The 25,066-nt window shown below is 41.5% G+C and overlaps 1 protein-coding gene across 3 annotated transcripts in view; it reads left to right on the top strand.

Moving 5' to 3' along the window:
* LRRC28 (leucine rich repeat containing 28) overlaps positions 1–25,066 on the top strand; it is a 181,568-nt gene that overhangs the window by 147,626 nt on the left and 8,876 nt on the right. For all 3 annotated transcript variants that reach the window (XM_045296485.1, XM_004709852.2, XM_045296484.1), the window contains 3 exons: positions 1,980–2,082; positions 16,153–16,328; positions 17,524–17,683. In XM_045296485.1, the coding sequence (XP_045152420.1) occupies positions 1,980–2,082; positions 16,153–16,328; positions 17,524–17,683 (439 nt within the window). The remainder of the gene's footprint in view (positions 1–1,979; positions 2,083–16,152; positions 16,329–17,523; positions 17,684–25,066) is intronic.

Below are 25,066 nucleotides of genomic sequence, written 5' to 3'. Positions count from 1 at the left end.
ACAGAAAATTTTTGTAGTAAATTTTTGCCTAATAAATGTAGGCCCAAAGATGAATGATACATTACCATTAGCTACACTGGTATAATTATTAAAAAGTGCCATCACTGGATGCCACAATTAATGGGTGCAATGTGTGGAAAGGCAGTATATTTAGATAACTGTAGCCATTTGAAGATTTGAGGGGCTTGGAGGCTTTACGTCCAAGGAGGCTCATCCTCAGGGTTATCACTGCGGAGATCCACTTCCTCCGACTGCTGGGATGCCTTCCGGCCGCGACACCTGTCTTTCTTGATAGGAATGGAGCAAAGAGTGAGCCAAGTCCTTTCTACCTTGTTAGGTTGTTAGACATTTCGAAGCCACCACATTGGTAAATGGTATCTTTAGCCACGTGACCTCATAATTCATTTTCCTAAGGTTACGACTTTCCTTTTTATTGTCTTTCCCCAGTCCTACGATGACCTTTCTCTTCCGATTGGATTCCTTTGTTTTGCAACTTGCTCCCGTGTAGGTCCTAGGCAACATTACCATCATGGGACTCACATGGGAGGGATAACTGTAATGTTACCCCTTTTCTTAGCTCTTCCTGAGGTAGTCCCCTGTCTGTACCCCAGGTGACCCCATCCCACTTTCTGTAACAAATAGTTCAGGACCTAGAGTACTCTGTGAATCCCCAAGACTTTATACAAGCCTCTCTCATGGCAGTGAGCAGCACAGTACAATGCTCATTTTTATGTCTGTGTAAACATCTAGTAATGATGTTTACGCATTACTGTAGCTCCGAGGACTAGCGTAGTACCTCAAAGGTCTACAATGAGTAAATGTTTCTTTTGAAATGTGAATGCACCCGAGACCCTGCCAGTGCTGTCCATGTGGGCCTTTGTTTTTCTCCCTCAGCCTGTTTCCTATTTTTATAAGCAGAACCCTAGGACACCTTTCAAAGATTATGTTCTTGCTTCAGCCAGCAGAGAGTAGCAAAGCTGCTGAGATCCCATTGCATGAGACCATGGGAACGAAGACAAGCAGTCCTACTCAGTACTGGGAATAGGATGGACAGCTGGCCAAACCTGCCTGGGGACTGCAGGATAGAAAGGGTTGGCCTCTCAGCTTGGGAGTGTCCCTGCTGCATGTCCCAGGACATCTCCCTCAGCTCTTTGCGTCCACCACTCCTTGTCTCCTCCACTGTCCTGCTTTTTCTGGGAAGCTGTCTCAGTCGCCTTCTTTCTGACTGACTTTACTGTAAATCCTGTTTCATGGTCTTCTCGCCTCTTCCCATTCTTGGTGCATTCCAAGCCTGCAGGTCTAGTCCAACTCCACCTTAGCAACTCCCTGGGATTAAGGGTGTACTTTTTCTACCCACTCCCATACCTACCTAGGCTCTCAAGACCCCAGCCCAGCCAGGCCCTGAACCCCTGCTGTCCTTCATATCCCCTCCCATTTTTCTGCCCAAGGGAGGTGAGATAAAGTACATCTTGATAAAGATTCAGAGCTGCACTTGTTTAGGCTGATCCAAGAATAACAATTCTTTGTATAGTATATTTTTTTCCTGTGGGCAAAAGTGAAACAACTAAATAACTAACCTAAAATAAACTTTACTCTTAAATTGAGATTGCCTATAAAAAGCCATCGAGTCAAGGCTGACTCATAGCGACCCCCCTGCGGGTTTCCAACACTGTCACTACTTATGGGAGCAGAAGGCCCAGTCTTCCTCCCTCAGAATGGCTGGTGGGTTCGTCCTGCTGACCCTGAGGATCGCACCCCAACGTGTAACTACTGCACCCCCGGTGCGCCTCGATAAGCCATAGATTGAAGGTCATGTTTTCTGATCCAAGATCTGATGATGCAGCTGATATAATTTCATACCTAGAATTTAATCTACAACACTCTTTTCCCAGAATGGGATTTTGGAGTATTTCTAATGGTGTTTAGTTGACTTTAGATACATATTGATAGGAATTATAGTCCTACTCTTTCTCATTCAGATTTAGGTCGATCTCGAGAACTACAGTATGTTTACGTGGACAACAACACTCACCTGAAAGGCTTGCCGTCCTATTTGTACAATAAAGTCATTGGATGCAGTGGGTAAGGCTGAACTCATATTCTGTGTTATAGCTCACCTCTTTTGATACTTTTGAGTGTACTTCATTTTTAGTTTCTGTTATGACTCAGATATGAATGAACTATTTTTGATAATTTTGTTCAATTTTATCTTTAGCCTTAATATCTATTCAATCAAATATCCAATGAAATAAGAATAGTGTATAAGCAATTGAATTGTACTTTAGGTTCAATTAGTTAACTGTGGGTTCAGTTATTTGTTGTGTTTTATTTGCTAGCCAAAAGAAAAATGAATTCATGTGTATCAATACACTTGTGGTATCAGTGGTAGAAATTTGAAGAATCAGTATTGTTTAGAAGCTTCTCTCCCTCAGCAGTCTTTTGCAATGACAACTTTATTTCACTCTTAGCCTTCCTGTCTTGGTCTTCACCCACTGGAAATATTTAGAAACCAACATTTTAAATAGTGTCACAATACAAATCACTATTGCAGCAACCAAAACAAATGCTTCAGCTAGTAAGAGATGATAGACTTTTATTTTCAGAACAGCAATAATATTTCCCTCTCCGTCAGACTTTAGAAAGACAGCTTTTTGGCATCTGCTTCTATAACAAATGGTTATGCAATGGGAACCTGGAAGTAGTTCCCAGAGTGGTCTAGATTAAGGTAGTATAACCCAGCTACCAGAGCCACCCCCCCCCTTTTTTTGTAATTAAAAATCATTTTATTGGGGGCTCGTACAACTCTTATCACAAGCCGTATATACATCCATTGTGTCAAGCACATTTGTACATTTGTTGCCCTCATCATTCTCAAAACATTTGCTTTCTACTTGAGCCCCTGGAATCAGCTCCTCATTTTTCCCCTCCCTTCCCGCTTCCCCCTCCCCCATGAACCCTTGATAATTTATAAATAATTATTATTTTGTCATGTCTTACACCGTCCAACGTCTCCCTTTTAACTGGTTTTACTCTCCCCACGTAAGCAACCCAGGAGTCTTTGGAAGCCTGCTGACGTGCACCAAGGGGTGGGAGGCATTGTAGCGATTGCTCCAGAGAGGGCAGCCCTGGGAGTGGTGGCCTTCCCTCAGGAGCAGATTATACAAAGGTTATCTCAGAAGAGCTCCAGATGAGGCCAGTGCTGGTTTCAGATAGAGGCTGATGAAATCCACGCCCAGAGATGTATTCCGAAACTTACTGTGAATCAGAAGTAATCGAAACTGTAAGACTTTTAGCTCTGATTTTTTTCAGATACTAGAATCCCTCCTCCTAATGTGTTCTTAAAGTACATAGAATATAGCCTGATTTTTCCAGGTGATAAGTAAAATGCCCCCAAACACCATGTACAGTGAATGATGCAAGCAATCTCCAAAACAGTTTGCTCAGACCAGAACCTTCAGGGAATTCACAGAAATGTGATTTAAGCCTCTTATCATAATTGAGAATAACTTTTACTTAAGATAAAGACCCTTCTACATTAATATTTAGACAGAGTTGTAATCGATTGTCAGAAAAATGCTATTTGCATTTAGTGAAGGGAGGGGATATTTTTAATAAATGACTTGATGTAACAGTGGTAGTAAATGTTATGAGAGCTCTAAATGTTTGAGAAATAAGCAACATGCCAATATATGAAAATTATTAGGTCGTGAGTAGTGTGCATTCTATATTATTGTTGAACTTTTTGCTAGTATTAATAAGAAAGTAAATATAATAATTAGTGCGCAGGTAATCTCGACCAACTCGGTTTTCAATATTAGTACTTTTAGGCGTGTAGACCCCCTGCTTACTTACAGATGGATTGCGATGCAAAGGTATTTTTACACTATTGATTTGATTTAGAACGCAGGATGCATTTCTTCTGCAACAATTCTATTGATTATATTTCCAAGCCAGCTCATTCAAGGGTCATTTGACTCATGTTCACCCATAAATTATACTTAGTTATGCAGTGTTGTAATGGAAAAGTGTATTCAGACCTGACCTGTGGGGACCAGTGCAGGCAGGGCCAGCATCAGACGTGCGAAACCTACACACTGACGATTTCTGGCACCCTGCCTTTGTTTACTCATCCTTTTAACTGTATGAGTTGTAGGAGGGCCTTCAGAGAGTTCATGGGAAAATCCCATTGCTTTTCTTTCCATTTTGCTACAAACTTTTTGTAGCTCCTTGTATTTATATATGTATGTATAAAACTTTATATGTATATATGTGTGTGTCTTAGCTTTCCATAATATCATTTTGATTTTAAATTGATTATAATACTATCAAAGGCAAAAGTTAAGTGTACCATTTTAATGCAATGAAATGAGCTGGATTATAAAGTTTTTAGTGAATGTAGCGGTCTAGGATTTTTACTATTTATCACGTTTTCTACAAAAAGAATGGGCCTCATATTCTACAACAAAGACAATAAGTCAGTGAACTTACGGTAGTTGTTTGAGCAGTCAGTGTAAATTTATGTTGATCCTTTACTATAGATAACTGACTGACCAGTCTTTCTGATAGCTGAGTCCCATCAAAAAAAATGGTGTGTGGGAACAGCTATCTAAGTGAGGTGTCACCTAAGCCCACACTGAAGAAGCCTGTGTAATCCAAGGATTGTAAGCAATAAAATCCAAGATCAGAGGAAAGAATTGTATTAGAGCTTAAATGCTGGGCTTCTGGTTTACAGCAGCCTACGGATGACAGTGAAACCAAAGTCCATTTGCAGATCCCCATGAGATGACCCTCCAGTGAAGTCCCACGAGCCACTGACCAGGGAGGGGAATAGCCTTGCCTTCAGACAGAGTGCGTCGGGAAGTGGAATTAATGCAGATATAGAAAACTCACAGCCACCGAGTCTCTTCCAATTCACAGTGACCCTTCAAGGTGGAGTAGAACTGTCCCTGTGGGCTCCAAGACCAACTTGTCAGGAGTCGACATCCCCATCTTTCTCTCGAGTGGCTGGTGGTTTCAAACTGCCAACCTTGCAGTTAAGCAGTCCAGCAAGGTGTGTAACCATCTCCACAAGTTTAGAACATTTTCTTCATTCTGGGCCTCATTATTCTTAGCTCCTCATCCCCCCATCCTCTCCTCTCCTAACTCTAATAAACTATTAATCTAATTGCTGTCTCTATATATTTACCTCTCCTGGATTTCATAGAAAGAAAATCAGACAAAATGTGGAAACTCAAAACAGCAACAAAATAAAACAGTAAAAACTTCAAAAGAAAACAGAAATGATGCAAAGTAGAATCAATGAAAAATTAGTCAAAAGGGAACACAGATGATGAAGATGTGAACGTGTAGGTAGGTTAGATAACTAAATTTTGGTTTTGCTTTGAGTTTCCTTGAGTTATGGCAGGTAGGTTAGGTGGGAATGGACTAATAATAATGAGTTCAAGAATGAGGGAATGTTCTAAACTTGTGGTAACAATTGTGTGATTCTTTTACTATGTTTAGACTGTTGAATTATATGTTATCATCAAAACTTGAAAAAAATTGACTTGCACAAATTTTGCTTTGGGGAACTCATACTTCAATTTTGATGCCTGTTTTGTAATAGTTGGTATAAACGAACAAGTGAAAAGATGTCATAAGGATTTGAAATAAATATTACAGCAAATTGTGATAAATTACTTCTTAAATAGCTCTTTCATCTCTTACATGATATAATTAAAAATGTAGTACCTGCTTTCATGGACCTATCAAGGAATTAAACCAAGAATCCGTGACTGAACAGACTTGGTGCTGGCTCTCTTTGAGGAGACTGCATGGAGGCAGAGAGGTGAAAGGCAGCCACCATGCTGCTTGCCGTACTTTATTTGGAGGATACCGGACGGCTGGTATCAGCTCTCCAGGTTCTCCACCGCCACATCTTGGTGCTTCCAGCCCAGATGTTCAGGACCCAGACGCACTGCCGTCGAGTCAATTCGACCTACAGGACAAGGTAGAACTACCCTTGTAGGTTCCAGAGACTAATTTTTATGGGAGTAGAAAGCCTCATCTTTCTCTTGCAGAGGGGCTGGTGGTTTTGAACTGCTGATCTTGAGGTTATCAGCCCAACTTGTAACCATTACAACACCAGCGCCTCAAGACATCAGAACTCCATAGATTCTACTGTACTCACCTGTCTCTGCAACAATCATATTACCTGTCAGATGAAGAGAATGAAAATAACAATAGAACTAAATGAGCACAATTTTAGAGACTATCTCCACACCCAGCCCACAGTGAGGGGAAGGGGGATGCACGATATATATCCTTTGGTGATGTATAGAAACTTCTGTTCAAATAACTGTCAATCACGAGGAGGGGACCTGAAACTTCTGTTACAATAAATGTCAATCATGAGGAAGGGACCTATCAGGGGGAGAGAAAAAAGAGGAGCCGATACAAAGGGCTCAAATAGAAAGTAAATATTTAGAAATAATGATGGCAACATATGTGCAAATATGCTTGATACAATTGGGGCTGTAAGAACCCCCAATAAAATGATCTTACAATTACAAATTTGGAAAAAATTGTCAAAGGGAAATATGAGGTATTTTATGAAATTAGGATATACTTTCTTGCCACGTGAATCTTTTCAGTTATTTAATCAGACACCTGCCTTTTTCATTATTGGAGAGATGGAAAACATTAGGGAATGTTTTGTTTCCATTTTCTGAACCTTGGTTTGTTAAACTCATTGGGCAGGTGTCCATCTGCAGTTGGGTTAAGAAGCAACAGTTATTATGGCAAAAACAATGTGAATAAAGACTCGTAAATAGTTTGTTACATTTTCATTATTTTGTGGTTTTACTTAGGGCTTTCACACCACATATATTGTAGCATATGATTTCAAATATCCTGTATATTACATATTTGCCTGTTTTCAAAGTTGGTCATCACACTATAAAATAGCATTTAGGATAGTGCTGTCAGGTGCCATCAAGTCAGTTCCGCCCCGAGGGGCCCTGTGCCCAACGGAAGGGAGCACTGCCCAGTCCTGCGCCGCCTCAGGACTATCTCGGTGCCCGAGCCCGTTTTTGCCGTCACAATGCCAGTTGTCCTCCTCGAAGGCCTTCCTCTTCTTGGTTTCCCCTCCGTTTTACGGAGCACGAGGCCTCCTCCAGGGACTGGTCTCTCCTGAAGACATGTCCAACTATGGACGATGAACTCTTGCACTCGGCCAGACTTCTTCCAAGACTGATCGGTTTGTCTTTTTAGAAGTCCGTGGTACCTTCAGTGTTGCACAGCACCACCATTCAAATGCATTGCTCTTCTTCTGTCTTCTTTATTCGCTGTCCAACTTGCACATGCAGATGAGGCAAATGAAAATACCATGGGCTTTCGGATCAGGCTCCCCTTAGTCCTCAAGGTAAACTCCTGGCTTTTCAAGACTCTAAGGAGGTCTTGTGCAGCACATTTCCCTGATGCAGCGTGTCGTTCGATCTCTGGACTGCTGCTTCCGTGAACGTTGGTTGTGGATGCAAGTGAGACAATCCTGGACAACTCCGTTTATCATGTTGTTGTTGATTGGTCCAGTTGTAAGGATTGTGGTCTTCTTGACATTGAGTTGTGATCCATCGTGAAGGCAGCAATCCTGGATCTTCATCAGCAGTGTTTCAGCCTTCCTCATTTTCAGCAAACAAGGTCGTGTCATCTGCATATCCAAGGTTGTTAATAAGCCTTCCTCCAATCCTGATGCCACCTTCTTCTTCATATAAGCCAGTGTCTCTGTTGATTTGCTCAGTGTACAGAGTGAATAAGCAAGGTAACAGGATGCAACCCTGATGCACACCTCTCCTGATATTGAACCATGCAGTGTGCCTTTGTTCTGTTCTCAGGCAGTAAGTACATTGACAGAGGGCTGCCAGAAGTTCAGGCTGGATGCAGAAGAACATGTGGAACAAGTTCTCTGTATTAATAAATAGTAATTATAAAGTAAAATTTTAATTCATTTCCCTGCCTTCACAGAATGGTTCATACGAATAATATGATTATAAATGACAGGAATGACCTTACAAAACCACAGATATGTTGGTTACAAACTCTCTCGTGGTTAGCATCGCATCAACCAAGGTTTTCAAAGTAAGCGGAATGAAGGGGTAAAAGATCGAGGAATATGCATAGCTGTTTTGACATCAGTTGTTTGGTCAGTATGCAGCAGGTCTACATTAATACATCAGTTATGGATTGAATTTTGTCCCCCCAAAATGTGTTGTAAATTGTAACCCTTATACCACAGACTAAAGCCTATGGTATGGATTATACCTCAACATAAAAGACAGCAGAAATCCTGACAACTGGACCAATAAGCAATGTTATATTAAATGGAGAAAATACTATCGTTGTCAAGGATTTTGTTTTACTGATATCTCTTAGAAGTAGCCATCAAGAAATCAAAAAACATATTGTAGTGAGCAAACCTACTGAAAAATACTGCTTTAATGTGTTCAAGCAAAGACGTCACATGGACGATGGAGGTGCCTCGACTGAAGCCCTGTTTAGTCACCTCATATGCATGCAATGTAGACCAAAGAAGAATTGATGAGTTTGAATTGTGGTGTTGGTGAACAATATTGAATATACCATGAACTGCCAAAAACACACACCCAAAAAACCCCAAATAAGTTTGTCTTGGAAGAACTGTAGCCAGATGCTCCTTGAAAGAGAGAGTGTTGAGGCTTCATTTCACATACATTGGACATTTTTATATCTATATTTATCAGAGAAATTAGTCTGCTATTTTCTTTTCCTTTGAGATATTTATCTGACTTTTGAATTAGTTTGAACACTGCCTCATAAAGTGTTTGTGTGTGTGTGTGTGTGTGTGTGTGTGTGTGTGTGTGTGTGTTCCATATTCTGAAAGAATTTACAAAACTAGTAAACATCACTGGTGAAGCTATCTGGGTGTGGAGAGATTTTTTATATTTTGTGTGAACATTGTTAGCTGTCAACTGAAAGAACAACGGCAGTTCAATGTTCGAATTCCCAGCTTTCATGTAGATGGCCCAGGTACAAATATGGCCAATGTACTTCCTGTGCACTTGCCCATCCATGGAAGTTTGCATGCTATTACAATGCAGGACTTCAGAGGGATTTTCAGTAAAGTGGAACAGAAAAGGGACTGGTGATCTACTTCTGAAAAGCAGTTAATGAAGAGTCTATGGATCCCAAACGTTTAATCTGCATGATCATGAGGACGTCATAGGAGTAGGCAGCACATTGTTCCCTTGTGGACGGGTCAGCGGGAGTCAAGAACAGAGTCAGTGGCAGCTGGCAACAACCAGTAGATGTGCTCGTGGATATGGAAGCCATGGTTCAAGCAGAAGAAGATGACACTGTGTGGTTCAACATTGGGAAGGATGTGTGACAGGATGCTATCATTCACCTTACTTATTCATTCTGCAATGAAAAAAAATAATCTGAGAAGCTGGATTGTAAAAAGAATGCTGCATCAGGATGGGTGAAGAAGATTCATTAACAACTTGTAATATGCAGATGACAAGTCACTTTGCTAAAAGTGACAAAAGCACTTAAATTTTTTTTTTTTGTCCAAAAGCACTTAATTTAATGTGCATCCACAGCTACAGCTTTCAGTGTGGATTTTCACAAAAGCAAAGAAAATGAAAATCCTCAACTGGGTCTATAAGCAATGATATGTTAATAAAAAAAAGGAGAAGAAATGAAAGTTCTTAAGGATTTCCTTCAATTAGTTTCAAAAATCAGCGTACATGGAAACAGCAGTCAAAAAATCAAATGATGTCTCTCTTAACACAAGAACATTTTGTTCTAATAACCTGGCACTCTTTGATACCTTCCTGGACCTGATCACTGAAGACAAAATGAGTGCATAAGTAAATGTGATGAAGAGAGCAGATGGTGCCCGGCTATCAAAAGATAGAGCATCCCGGATCTTAAAGGCTTGAAGGGAAACAAGCAGTCATCTAGCAGAACGAAACAAATAAGCCCACATGAAGAAACACACCAACTTGTGTGATTATGAGGTGTCGACAGAATCAGGTATCAAAGGTCCAAAACAAGCAACTATATTGATGCGAAGAGGGGGGTTGGAGTGGAGACCCAAAACCCACCTGTGGACAATTATATATCCCCCCACAGAAGGGTTATAAAGAAGGGATGATTCAACCAAGGTGCAGTATAGCACCGAGGAAACACACATCATTCCTCTAGTTTCTGAATGCTTCCTCCCGTCCACTACCACAACCCAGTTCTACCTTACAAATCTGGCTAGACCGGAGAACACGCATTGGTACAGATAAGAGTTCTTGATGCATGGACTTCAGGACAGATAAGCCCCTCAGGAACAGTAGTGGGAGTAGCCATATCATGAGGGTAAGGGGATGGTCAGGGAAGGAGAAGGGAGAACCCATCACAAGGTTGGATATATAGCCCCCCTCCCAAAGGGGATGAATAACAGAAATGTGGGTGAAGGGAGACAACGGACAGTGTAAGATAAGAAATAATAATAACAATATATATAATTGATCAAGGGTGGGCGGGAGAGGGAAAAAGAGGAGTTTATACCAAGGACTCAAGTGGAACGTGTTTTGGAAACGATGATGGCAACATATGTACAAATATGCTTGATCCAATTGATGTATGGAATGCTATAAGAGCGCCCAATAAAATGATTTTTAAAAAAACAAGAAAATCAAATGACATACTACTGTAGTCAGATCTGCTGCTAAACACCTCTTCAACGTTTTTCAAAACAAAGGTATTACATCGATGACTGCATTTTCAGACGCCCCAAATGCATGTGAAAGCTGGGCAATGAGAGGGAAGCTGGGAGGGCAGGAGAGCTAGTGCTTCCAGATGGTGGTGCTGGCACACAGTGTTGCACACACAAGACTGCCGGAGGCATGAACACGCTGGTCTTGGAATAAGCACAACCCTAACGTTCCTCAGAAGAGTGGAGTGTGAGGCGTCCTCAGGTCACATGATCGGGAAGATCAGCTGCTAGGATGGTAGAGGGCGGGAGGACATGAGGAAAACCCTCAACGAGCTGTATGGAGACAATAGCCACAGAAGTGCGTTCAAAAAATTGAATTTTGCTTAAAAATTTGTTTAAGAGAGTCTGATTTAAAAGTCATGAGGGTGATGCCGGATGGGGCAGTGTTTTATTCCGTTCCATAAGTCACCATGCGTTAGAGCTGACCCAACAGACACTAACAACAACGCTGGATGTGGAACTAGTCCAGCGAACCATTTCTTCTTTTGTGAGCTTTATCGGTTAGTGTCTTTCAAGGCGTTTGCTCATTTCATCGACATGGTTGAATTTATGACCCAAATAACAGTATTCATACTATTCCTTTATTAATGGTAGGATGTCCTGTACTGATATCTTCTCTTTCATACCTAATATTTATAAATTATGTCTTCATATTTTTTCTTACTCAGTCTGGCTAGAAGTTATCAAATGTGTTGATCTTTTCAATGAAACACTTTAATTTCATTTTAAAAATTCCTGTCATTAATTTTATTAACTTACTATTTTTATCATTATTTCTTTCTATTTGATTTAGGCTTAATTTGTTCTCTTTCTTTTTTTCCTTCTTAGTTCTTAAAGGTAGAAGCTTAGGCCATTTAATTGAGGCTTTTATTTTTGAATATAATTATTAATGATATAGAATTTCCTTCCAGCACTGTTTTAGCTGTATCCCCCAAATTCTTTTATATTGTCTTACCATTCTTATTCAATTTAAAATATTGTATACTTTCCCTCAAACTTTATCTTTGAGCCATGGGTTTTTCAGAATTGTGTCATTTGATTTCCCAGTATTTTGAGATATGCAGATAAATAGTCGTTACTGATTTCCAGTTTGCTGCAGTGGGAAACTATATTGTACGTGGCATGTGTGTTAGGCTGGGGTTTCTAGAGAAGCAAAACCAGTCACATTCATATGTGTATGGAATTACATGCACATCAAGAAATGGCTCACACTCTTGTAGAAGCCGGTAAGCCCAGGCTGGTTCAGATATCGAGCTGAGGCTTTTCCTGATCATGTAGCTGCTCGGGTCGATGAATCGGGAAGCAGGAAGACCAAGCAGGAAGACCCTGGACTGGTGGATGTGAAGTCAAATGAATCCACGATTTCTGTAATCTCATGAGATCAACAGGCAATGTAGAGGAGGTCAATGAACCAGGTGCAAGATCCAGTCCCAGCAAAACTGACAAGCTTCCCCACAGTGTCCGCTTACAAAGAAGCAGGCCATGCCACTGAGGACTCTTTCTTCTACTTGTATCAAGGTCGTGACCTGGTCAAAGGCATTGCATCACCCTTTGATCACGTCGTGGGGGATACTACCAAACCACAGAGAACCCTGGCCCATCCAAGTTGACACGAAACCTATCACATATGTTTTCCATTTTTTCACATTTCACCCTTGCCTTACAGCCCAGAATGTGGTTTAAATTTGTGAGTATCCATGCACTCAGTGTTTATATTTTAATGACAGCCTTAGGCTTTTCCTGTGAGGTCTCTCTCCTTAACCCCGCCTTCAGCAGTAAACTGCTGTGATTTATTCATTTGTGCTTACTGGTTCGGTGGATAAGGAGCTGTAGTGCTGTCGTAGGTTACAGGTCACGCTGCTAACCACAAGGTTAGCCTCTTTCTCCATGAGCGAAAGATGTGGCCTTTGCCCTCTTAAAGACACATAGTCTCCGAAACCCACAGGAGCAGTTCTACTCTGTCCTTTAGGATTGATAGGCCTTGTAAGACTTGAAAGCAATGAGTTGAGTTTGGTGGATAAGGATGAGATTGTTTTTGTTTGTTTAAATATTTGTGTTTTAGGTGAAAGTTTACATAACCATTTAGGTCCTGTGATATTAGTTACATATTTCACAATGTGTCAGCATTCTCTTTATTTAAATCTTCAAAACAAGATCCTGTCAAAACAATGGCTCCATAGGGGATCTACCGGGCCTTTAAATTCAAGGGCGAGATGTGACTTACAAGGTGATGGTAACTGGGCTTGCCAGAAGGGGTGTGTGTGTGGAGGGGGGCGGGGAGGTGTAGATGCATATTGGAAATCCAAAAGGGTACGATAGATATTCTTGAAGGACAAGACAATCACAGGGGTTTTTAGCAGGGAGAAATTTTAGGAAAATGGAAAATTGCATTAGAGAGAAAAAGGCCATTATGACAGTGCACCTGTCACCACGCCAGCCTGTGCCAATTTATGCATTCCAAGTTAAAGAGAAAAAGAGGTTTGTTATCAGGTGACACCAGCGAGGAGACAACAGCAGTGCAGGTTGTCTTGATGGTGTCCCATTTAAAAGCAGAATGCACAGAGAGATTATATATTTTTAACTTTGGCATTCACACCTTGTCTGAGTCACATACAGGTTTGTTTGTTTTTTTTAATTAAATGAGGTTTCAGGATAATCACAGGATGCAGTTGTTGTTGACCATGACCAGCAGATGGAACAATAGGGGTTTAGTCTTATGCCAGTCTCAGGCTGTCTCTGGACTAACCAGATAAGAATTAGCTTCTTGCGATGATTCTTAGAGTTATCTGGAGGCTTTTTAAGGAAACATCATGTTTGAATTTGAGCAATGCAGTCATAAAAATCCCAAAGGCCCTGAGGTGGGGAACAAGAAAAATAAGGTGTAAATGAGGCTGACTACAGTAGGAGAACTGGGTTACACATTTTGCATGACAAACCTGCTCATTCTTTGAGGGGAGCAAGGGTTACCCTGTGAGTATTCTGTTGGGAAACCTTAGCCCGTCTACCCCGTATCCCTTTAGACTTTGTTTTGTTCCCCAAACTCAAATAACATTGAAAAGAAACATGCTTTTAGTGGCTAAGATGCCCAAACTACTGTGTTGACATAGTGTAAATAGAGGAGGACATACTTTGTCAGAGAAGGATTAAACTCCTGCAGTCAGTTCTGACTCAGAGAGACCACACAGCACAGGGTAGAACTTTCCCAGTGAGTTTCTGAGACTGTAACCCTTTACGGGAGAGAAAGCCTCATCTTTGTCCCTCAGAGTGGCTGGTGGTTTCGAACTTTGGAACTTGGGGTTAGCAGCCTAATGAGTTACCCACTAAACCACCAGGGATCAGGAAGGGTTAGAGAAATGGAAATACCACTTTCAAAGGTGTATAAACCTGCATGGGGGTATGTCAAGAAACAATAGCATTATATGTTTTATTGATTAAATGTTTCTATGATTTTGTAGAACTACTTTTTGATTTCTTGCTGCCGTTGTTCTCTATGTAGTCAGTTTTGAACCCTGTATACAACAGCACAAAGCACCACCCAGTCCTTCACTGCCCCATTGTTACGTCAGCGCCCATTGTTTAACCCGCTTCCTCAGTCCTTCTGCTTAAGGGTCTTCCTCTTTCTCACTGAGCCTTCGCTGTAGTAAACATGATGTCCTTTTCCAGATACTGGTCTCTCCTCGTAGTATGTCCAAAATATTTTACCATCCTTGCTTCTAAGGAGCATTCTGGCTATATTTATTCCATGATAGATTTAATTGTACTTCTGGCACTTCATATTACTTTTTATATTCTTTGCCAATACCATAACTTAAATGCATCAATTCTGTGATCTTTCTTATTTGTTGTCTACCTTTCACATGAATATGACGTAACATATACTCGCGTGTAAGCCGAGTTTTTCAGCACATTTTTAATGCAATTTTTGTGGTAAAATTAGATGCCTCGACTGATATTCAGGTCATCTTATACTCAAGTATATACAGTAATTGAAAATACCATGGCTTGGGTCCAAAAATCCTGAGACCTCATGTCGCAGTTTTGCTTTTCAATGCTTTGAAGAAGTCTTTTGTAGCAGACCCCAGTGGAACCTGTTGTTGAACTTCTTGGCTGCTGCTTCCATGATCAGTGAGAGTGGATCTAAGCAAAATGAAATTCCTGACCACCCCAAACTTTTCTCCATTGCCATGATGTTGGTTGGCCCAGTTGTGAGTATTTTTGTTTTCCTTACGTTGTCGCACTGCGCACTGAAGGCTGCAGTCACTGAACCCATTAGCAAGGGCTGCACGTCCTGTCCCCTCCCTTTCAGCCAGCAAGGCTGTGTCTTCTGCACAGTCCAGCTTGTTAGCAAGCCTTCCCCTCCTACAAGTCATGGACATGAATTCTATTTACCGTGTTGCACAGTCATCAATTAATTTCTAAATACTCTTAATCACCATATGTGGAAATTCAGTATCCCTTAAGGAATAACCTTCCCCCCCTTCCCTCCCCTTGCAGCTCTAGGTAACCACTAATGAGTTTTGGTTTCTGTGCACTTAGATATTTTAGATATGTTCTATGAGTGGGATCATATAATACTTAAATATTTTTTGTGTATGACTTCACTCATTATAATGCTTTTATGATTCATCTACGTTATAACAGATATCAAAACTTCATTTCTCTTTATGGCTGTTTAATACTGTATTTCATGACCCTTGGTGGTTGCAATAGTTAGGTTTTCTATCAACTTGGGTGGGCCAGGATTCTCCCCTAATGTAATCTAACACAGTGTGGTCAACTCCATGATAAGTTCTTCTTTGAAGCAGCCAACCACCTCCTTAATCTAGTCGCAGTCTTGATACAATTGAGGAAGGCTTCATTCCGTGTGGCCTACTCTTAGTGTAGATTGACAGTGTGCCGAAGCTAATTCGCTTCTGTTGCTGAATCTGGACCCTGCATCTGGTTGCCAACTTCCTGTTATATTGGCAAAACCTTCACCGAGTAAATTGATGCCTTTTTTATCTTTGCTCCCGAGGAAAGGAATGTTTGATCTTATTCTTTCCTCACCTTTACCTAGGATCGCTTCAGCTTGCTTACCAAGCAAACTGCAGATCCTGTCAAGGAAAACGCCTTCAAATTTTGTCCTTGCTGGATGGGACTGAGGCTCGACAACTGTTTAGCTAAGTTACAGCTGATGAGCTTAGACTTACTTCTGTGCCAGGTTTCATGATGGCACGCCGAATAGCATCTGTTGGCTTTCGACAGAATTCTGGCAAATCAGCACAGTCTCTTCTTGATCGTGCGAACGTGTGTTTTGATTAAGTCCTTTTTGCTGACGGACACAGGCTGTTCCTTACTAGTAATACTTCCGTGGATATTGTTTCCTGCAGCTGTGGCGCTCCCATTCCAGTTCCCGAGGGGAAGCTACTTTCCTTTTCATCTGGGCAACGTACCATTGTCCTCCCAGCTGAGGTGAAGTCCATCGGCACGGACAGGGATCAAGTTCTGCCTCTGCAGGAGCTCGCCCTGAGGAGTCTGTATCACACCTACCACGGCTTTCTAAAAGGTACCGGAGTCCTTTGAGGCTCGTGATACGTTTTAAGATCATACCAGCACACATTTGCTGACAGAGAGGTGTTTCTTAAAGTGTGGTTTAAACAGAGGAGATGGGTGTTTGGAAGCATGTGTTTGGTTTGAGCAAAAGGTTGGCAAAGGGACTTGCTTCAGTAGGACTGATTTAGAGAGATCTGATTCCTAGAACAACTGTGGGAAAGGAGTTACAGCGTGTAAATTGCAGAGATTTTGCGATGCTTCCAAGAAAGCACTAGGGAATATTACATTCCAGGAGTTTCTAAAAATAGCTACGTTTCTTAAGTCTTTGCCTTAAAAAAAAAAAAGACCAGACAAAAATAAAATTATTACATTGAGAAAAAGAAACAACAGAAAATTTCATAGTCCTTCTCCTGTGAATAAATTGCATTTTACTAAATAGTTACTAATGGGCTCAAACAGGTAGAAAAGATACGTTAATTTGCACTTTCTTCCTAAAGATAAGTTAACTTATTCTTAGGTTCCACATCATTATGACCATTTCAGTGTCTACTAGACATGCACGGTGGCTAGGAGCCCGGGGTGTGTTTATGCTCAGGATGGGGCGGCGGTGGGTGTAATGCGCGCTCACGCTCGGCGTCCTGAAGGGGACTGCTGAGAAGCAAGCGCTCTCTTCAGTGGCCGCTCTTGGGATGAGATGAGGAAAGACACCTTCTCACGGATTTTCCTCTTCTTCTTCCCTCCAGTGCTCGCTCTTCTCATGAATATGATTTGCCCTGGTTGAAATTTGAGTAAAGCGACGTACTCAGTATACCGAGGGAAGAACTTTAGAAAAGGCAGTTTAATCTTCAGCCCCAGATCTTTTTTTTTTGTTCTCTGTCTCTTCTAGAAGTTTGCAAAACCTTCGCCGAGTAAATTGATGCCCTTTTGCTCTTTGCTCCCGAGGAAAGGAATGTGTGATCTTATTCTTTCCTCGCCTTTCCCTAGGGTCGCTTCCGCTTGCTTTTAAAAGAGTAGAGGGTTTGGGTGTCAAAAACGTAAAAGCCATCTTTCATTGAAAATAATGTTAGATTTTTATTCAATGCCTGTCAGATAACAGAGCTTTCAGCATTAAAATACTTGAACAAAAAGAATTATTTTGGGAAGTCTACACCTGATTTTGAGGAAGCTTAAATTTGGACTCACGTGCCTGATTTCCTCTCCTTTCCCAGATTTGAACTTTCTGTCTCCGATCTCCTTACCCAGAAGTTTCCTGGAGCTGCTGCACTGCCCCCTGGGGCACTGTCACCGGTGCAGTGAGCCCATGTTTACCATTGTCTACCCCAAGCTCTTCCCCTTGAGAGAGACGCCGATGGCAGGGCTGCACCAGGGGTAAGCATGCCTAAGTGGGCACCAGGGCTTACGACTGGGTAAGGGTGGGCACATGGGAGTTGGGAGGAGAGTGCTGTTGCCCTAGCAGACTTCAGGGTATAATGTGCTTCCTGAGGTGCATCCACAAGGAAGCAAGTGTCCATTTTCAGCCTCTGATGCAACTGCCCCATGATACAGAGTGGAACACCTTCCCCGTGATACAGAGTAGAACACCTGCCCCATGATACAGAGTGGAACACCTGCCCCGTGATACAGAGTAGAACACCTGCCCCATGATACAGAGTAGAACACCTGCCCCGTGATACAGAGTGGAACAACAGCCCCATGATACAGAGTAGAACACCTGCCCCATGATACAGAGTAGAACACCTGCCCCATGATACAGAGTAGAACACCTGCCCCGTGATACAGAGTAGAACACCTGCCCCATGATACAGAGTAGAACACCTGCCCCATAGCATTCCCACCCCCGCGTCTCTTCCAGAGCAGACTGCCACATCTTTCTCCTGCTGGACCACTAAGTGTGTCTGAAATGCCAGCCTTTCAGATCGCAACTAAGCACTTGAACCGCTGTAAAGAAAGCTAGACTCCCCTTAATAGTTAATTTTTTAGGGATATGTTGATCATATTATTAATTAGATGAACTCATTTTGGTGGAGATTTTTTTCTCTGTTCACAATAGCCTTTGGGCAGGAAAGCAACGAGGAAAAAACCTTGCTACATAATGGGATAAACCCAACCCTTCTATGTAATTGTTGTAAGTGAAAGAGTGTGTGGCTGATCAGCGTGCGTGCGTGTGTGTGTGTGTGTGTGAGCGAAATGTCTTCGTTTTCCAAATATCATTCACTTGCTATGCTAGTTCTTGAATTTGCTATGAATGCTCTCTGTGTAAAACCTCCAGACTGGTAGGTAGTTTGTTTGTTTTTAAAGAGTACTAGACAATTAAAAATAAGACACAAAATGTCTTCTCTTCTAGCTTCAGATGAGTCCTGGCAATTGAAATGTTCTTTGGGCCACAGATGTGTCCCGGTGGTGTTTTGCTTCTGTATTTGTGTCTCTTCTCTTTAGGAGACATTACTCAGAAGGCAGTAGAGCAACTCCTGCTCTCCTGTTAACCTAGTAGACGACCTGGGAGAAAGATAGAAGGATGTCCACGCCCATAAAGATGTACCAGCTCAGAAACCCAGAGGGGCAGATCTCCTCTGTAGCTCACTATAAGTCGGAATCAACTCATAGGTCATTGTGAAGATGAAATGACATCATTCGTTTGTTCATATGGGGAGCCCAGGACAGTTCCTGGCATGTAGTAGATACTAAGTAAATAGTAGTCGATACAGAGACATTCGTTTCTGCAAGACCTCTCCACATTAGCAAGAAATCATCTTAGCAAAGTGTTAACTTATTAATTAATCTACAGCAAGGTCCTTTTGCAATGTTATACATTTTTCTATAGAAGACATTTTCTTAATGAATAAATTAAAAAGAAAAGAAAGCCGTGTGATGAGGATGCTCTGCTAGCCAATAAAATCCTAAACACTCATTTAAAAAATGAAAGTTAAAATAAAAAACACCTTGCTTTCTGGCATGGTAACTGATATATGAAAAGGTAAGAATTCCTTCAAATATAGTCACTTTTGTATTCACTGTAAATGAAATTTCCAAATTAATTTACTCTTTGCAGTCTTCATTCACCACTACTTACAACCTAGAAGTTCAGAACATAAGTACTATGGCAAGAATTTTAATAAAATGAACATATCAAATTTGTAGGATTTAGGCCATGTCTCTTTGAGGAGCTAAGTCAAAAGAGCCCATGTTTGCAGCAGAAATGAAATACCGATGATATAAACATGGCTTTTGTGGTGAGTTAATGCAAAAGTCTGAAAGTGCTAGTTTGTGGTTTTCATTTGGTTCAAAAGACTGTACTAATGTGTTACCATGGGGATTGTATTAAAGGTATTGGCTTCAGTTTCTACCATTGTCTTTAAGTGTTTTCTTTTGTAACCGATAACCAAATGCTTGAATCTCTCCAGTAGCTTATTGCTAAAAAATGACATAAATAGTCTAATGCTATGTAATCTAAAAAATCATGAAAATAGTAAATTTTCTAATATAGTCAGTTTCGTTTATATTGCTTGTCACAAAATAACACATTGTATCAGTCAGTATCTAAAAAGCACATCTAACATTGCTTTAAAAGTGAGCATATTGAATATTCTTCTAAACACCAAGTTCTATATAAGTGTTAGTTGCAAACCTAAATTTAATAAACAGAATGAAATTTTTAAAAATCCCAGCTCTTTCCATAAACAATGAAGATCCCAACCTACAAATAACATAGCAGACAAAAAGGACTAGTTAATTCATGACTCTTAATGTCTTTAAAACCAACCCAACCAAGTTCACTGGCATAGAATCAATTCTGACTCTGTATGACAGGATAGAACTAACTGCTCCTTCAAGTTTGGGACTGTGGATCTTTACAAGAGCCTCGTCTTTCTCTTGTGGAGGAGATGGTGATCCCTTGTGCCACGTGTATGATTCACAATTTTCACTTCCCAAATAAAGTGCCTATTTATTAAAATGAAGAATGCAATTTCTAGGATTATTCATTGGTAAGCTAACATGTCTCTGGCTCTTGCCAAGTGTATGTGGATCTCACCAGTTCTTTATCTGCCAATAGGAGTCCAAGCTACCCAAGATTTTTCATCTGCATTCAGAAGATTTTATTAAAACCAAGGAATTTCAAGGCAGTAACTGTATATGGCCCAGTATTATAATGGTTCCTTCCCTGTTTCTGGGCTATCCATAATAGATACTACAGGACACACTTAGGGTTTGGTATGGCGACAACTCTGTTTGTGCATTAAGACCCTAGGTTGCAAACCGTGATCTTAGGTATCAAATTCATCTCACTGCTTTTAGACTTTTTATTGCTGTTATTGTTAGGGGCTACTGAGTCCATTGCAACCCATAGCAACCCTGTATGGAAAGCCGGGAACTGCCCCCATAGCACTTTTAAGGCTATAATTTTTATAGAAGCAGACTGCCAAATCTTTCTTCCATAGAACAATTGGTGGGTTTAGACCAGTGGTTCTCAACCTTCCTAATGCGACAACCCTTTAATACAGTTCCTCATGTTGTGGTGACCCCACCAACCATAAAATTATTTTTTTGCTACTTCATAACTGTAATTTTGCTACTGTTTTGAATTGGGCGACCCCTGTGAAAGGGTCGTTTGACACACACACACCCCAAGGGGTCGCGACCCACAGGTTGAGAACTGCTGGTTTAGGCTGCTGGCCTTTCAGTTAACACGCACTTAACCACTGCACCACTAGGGCTTCTTATATGCATATTTAGTATTTAAATACAACTCAGCAGAATAATGGTGGTTTCTTTTAAACAATATTGAATTTTTATTACAAACTGATTGCTTTAAGCATTGAAAACTATTTTGAATCATTAAAATTTTAGTAGTCACTAACTAAAAAAGTGAAACAAAACCAAAATTCTTTCTCTATTCTCCAAGACCTCGGAAAGCTTCATCCCCCCATTTGTCAGTTTGTGCCGTCATTCCGGGAGCTGTGTAGGGCAAGATGTCCTGGCTACAGCAAGGCAGCTTGCAAACTCAGATGGACGAAGCTTGGCTCTCCTGGGATTCATTAACCTACCAGACCTGAGCAATTACAAGAGAGGACCAGATGTCTGGGTGTTGTGCTTGTTGTTAAAGGAGATACACTTCATCTGTCTTGTAGCTTCCCTTAGTCTTTGACAACAATTAATACTTATTCCCTTTGCCTGTACCAAGGAGCTCTGGTGACGTAGTGGTTATGCTTTGGGCTGCTAACCACAAGGTCAGCAATTCCAAACCACTAACCGCTCTAAGAGAAAGAAAAGCTTGGCTTTCTCCTGCAGTAAAGACTTAATGTCTTGGAAACCCACAGGGGCAGTTCTACCCTGCCCTTCAGGGTCACATGAGTCAGCATCAACTCGATGGCAGTGACTTATTTATTTACTTTGCCTACGCACTAGTAGCTTATTTTTAAAATGTATCTTCTAATTGATTCATAACTGGTTTAATCATTTGTGAGATATTTCACATTTCCTTACCTTTGTTTGTTTGGGATTCTGTGTGTGTGGGGTGGGGGGGGTGGGGGTGGCCCCGCACTGCTTTGGCTTTCTTCTGTGAAATCAGTTAGAATCAGTGATACTAGTATCTGCATAGATGTAATTTTTTTCTATCATCAAAAGCTGGTTCACTGGTACTCTCTTAAGTGACTCAAGACGTTTCCTATTGGCAAAATCATTTCCCACAACTCTAAGCAGCTTGTTCTCCAGTGTTTTTACTCATTATGCCATCTAACATTCGTTGGCCATCGTTGTGTGCTAGGCTCTGTCCTAGGTGCTGGGGATTCAATTATGCCCAAAGCAATCAACACTTCTCTCAGATTCATCCCAGAAGATTGGGCCAAGGGTGAATCCAGGAGAAAACCCACTATGTAACAATTAAGCCTCTCGTGCCACACAGTCTTCCCTCCCAGGAGAGTCTGGTGTTTGGTGAGTCTCTAGAAAGGCAGTGTCTACGCCGGCTTTGAATTTGATCTGATCAGCTCTGTCTCAGTATTCTTTTTCTTCTGACTTGAACTTCTGTATGAGTCAAGGACATATGCTTTGTCTTGTAATAAGGAACGAGCATGCAAAGACAGTCTCATGTGACCTGTGATTGTTTGGTCTCTAGTTTCTTCCAGGAGCGTCGTGCTTGGGGTTTTTGTTTGATTCATGATTTTTTAATAGCATTTCTGTATTTTCAAACCAAAGGAAATGTTTTTCTTCTGCCTGGTTTATTAGTGTGCACAGAGATTTCACAACAACAAAATGGCATCTGAGTTTTGTAGACTTTATCAAAATATATTTCCTAATTATAGAGTTTTTTCTTTGCTTAAAATTTCTCCCCTAAAACTATCATGTCTCTGGTGCCACACTTGTAGAGTTTTAAAAGGTTTGATTTATTGGTGTTAGCAGATATTTAATCTAACAGCAAAATAGGTTATCAGACAATTCTCTAGAATATGCACACAGGCTTGAGCTTTCTTTGTCACATCATTGTGACCCGTTCAGGCTACTCACCCTGCCCCCTTCAGTGTCGTAAGGAGTCAGTGATGATCCAGTGGCATTGCGCTTCAGTGAGTACATATCCCACATTAAGGAGTTGGATTCTTTTGCTTGGAAACTTAATTTTCAAAAAGTCAGTGGCTGTGATGGGAGATGTATTCCCTTTATAAAATGACTTTTAAAGAGAGAGAGAGGAATAAGTTTAGTCACCTGATCTCTGAAAAAGCATTTGAATGTGTTCTATCATAGGCTTATTTCAATTTGTAACAAATGATCTGAGCTGGGGGTTCTAGATTTACCTTTAACTTAGCACACACTGTCCCTTCAGGGCTAAACAAAGCCAAACTGAACCCAAAGCTGTGGGACCTGGAAGCCAAGTGTTCTTCTTCTTCTTTTGTCTTAAATCATTTTATTGGGGGCTCTTACAGCTCTCATCACAATCCATACATCCATCCATTGTGTCAAGCCCATTTGTACATTTGTTGCCATCATTATTTTTGAAACATTTGCTTTCTACTTGAGCCCTTAGTATCAGCTCATTTCCCCCTCCCCCACCCTTTCTCATGAACCCTTGATAATTTATAAATTACCATCTTTTTCATGTCTTAGGCCGACTGCTAGCTCCCTCATGTTGATCACTGTGATCAGTTCCCTCTTTCTCCCCGCACCTTCCCCTCACCATCCTGGTATCAGTACTCTCAATATTCATCCTGAGGGTTTATCTGTGTTGTGAGCTCTTATCTGTACCAGTGTACATGCTCTGGTCTAACCAGATTTGTAAGGTAGAATTGGGGTCATGATAGTGGCAGGGAGGAAGCATTAAAGAACTAGAGGAAAGTTGTATGCTTCATCATTGCTACACTGCACCCTGACTTGCTTGTCTCCTCCTTATGACCCTTCTGTAGCAATGTCCAATTTTCCACAGATGGGTTTTGGGTCTGCACTCCGCCTGTGTGAGTCTGGGTAGACAAGAGAGACAAACTCATAGACACGCATATGGGTATAAGAAAGAGCTTTATATACAAGACCAACTGTACATTAAGGAGACATCCCATATGCACACCGCTGTGTCTACACCTCTCCCACTGCTCTGCTTCCTTGGTCCTTCCTCTGGTTCCTTTCCCCTTCCTCCTGCCCACTGCCCCTTATCTCCGCCTCTTGGGGCCTCCTCTTAGCTATGTGCTATTGCCCGACACTCACCCACCCCACCCCGCCTCGGATCCCTATCTCCTCCTTGTTATTGACCCCAACACCCCAGTTGTTCCCCTGTCCATGGCACAGCCTGCTCACTGCCCCCTTCCCCACTGCCCTCACCTCCCAGGTCTCCTGGGACCAGTGGTCCCGCGGCTCTCTCCTCAGGCATGCCTCCCGTGCCTGTCCTATGGAGGTAGGTACACAGTCTATGACCCAGCCCGAACTGACTTTAAAAAATGAAAATAGTAAATAAATAAGAAAAAATTTAAATTACAAAAAAAGAGAGAGATAAGAAATATACAAAAACCCTGGGTCTGTTCACTGGCCCTCAAGACTGTCCAGGAGCCGGTGTACATATGTAAACATATTAATCCACAAAAATAGAGGTATTGGCCCATGTACATATATTTATACTGCAATACACTGAGGTAGGGGATGGATTTGGGGCCTCTGCTCATACCCTCCCTCAATACAAGAACACTTTGTTCTAACCAATCAGCAGTCTGAGGTGTTCACCTTCCCTACACACTCGCTGAAGACAAAATGTGTGCATAAGCAAATGTGGTGAAGATGGCGGATGGTGCCCGGCTATTAAAAGATATAGCATCTGGGGTCTTAAAGGCTGGAAGTTACACAGGCCGCCATTTAGCAGTGAAGCAACAAGTCTTCATAGAAGAAGCACACTACCGGTGCAATCATGAGGAGTCTTGGGACCGGGTAATAGGCATGAGCAGACACATAACAAACAAAAACATATTGTTGGGAACTAGGGAGGATGGAGCAGAGATCCAAAGCCCATCTGTAGACAGTGGAACAATCCCCCACAGAGAGGCCTCAGGGAAGGGATGAGTCACCAGGGTTCAGTAAAGCATCGATGAAACACACTATATTCCTCTGGTTCCTTGAGGCTTCCTCACCCCCCACTGTCATGACCCCGGTGCTGCTTCTCAATTCAGACTAGACCGGAACATGTACACAGGTATAGAAAGGGATGGGGGCTCACGACACACAGAATCCAGGAACAGGAGTGGGAATAGTGATACCAGAAGGGTAGGGGAAGAGGGGAAGAGGAAG

The sequence above is a fragment of the Echinops telfairi genome, unplaced genomic scaffold, assembly GCF_000313985.2.
Source record: "Echinops telfairi isolate 266 unplaced genomic scaffold, ASM31398v2 ScPeMD7_7409;HRSCAF=8447, whole genome shotgun sequence".
Taxonomy (NCBI): Eukaryota; Metazoa; Chordata; class Mammalia; order Afrosoricida; family Tenrecidae; genus Echinops; species Echinops telfairi.
Note: the sequence above shows the minus strand (reverse complement) of the source record. Positions and strands in the feature narration are given on the sequence as shown.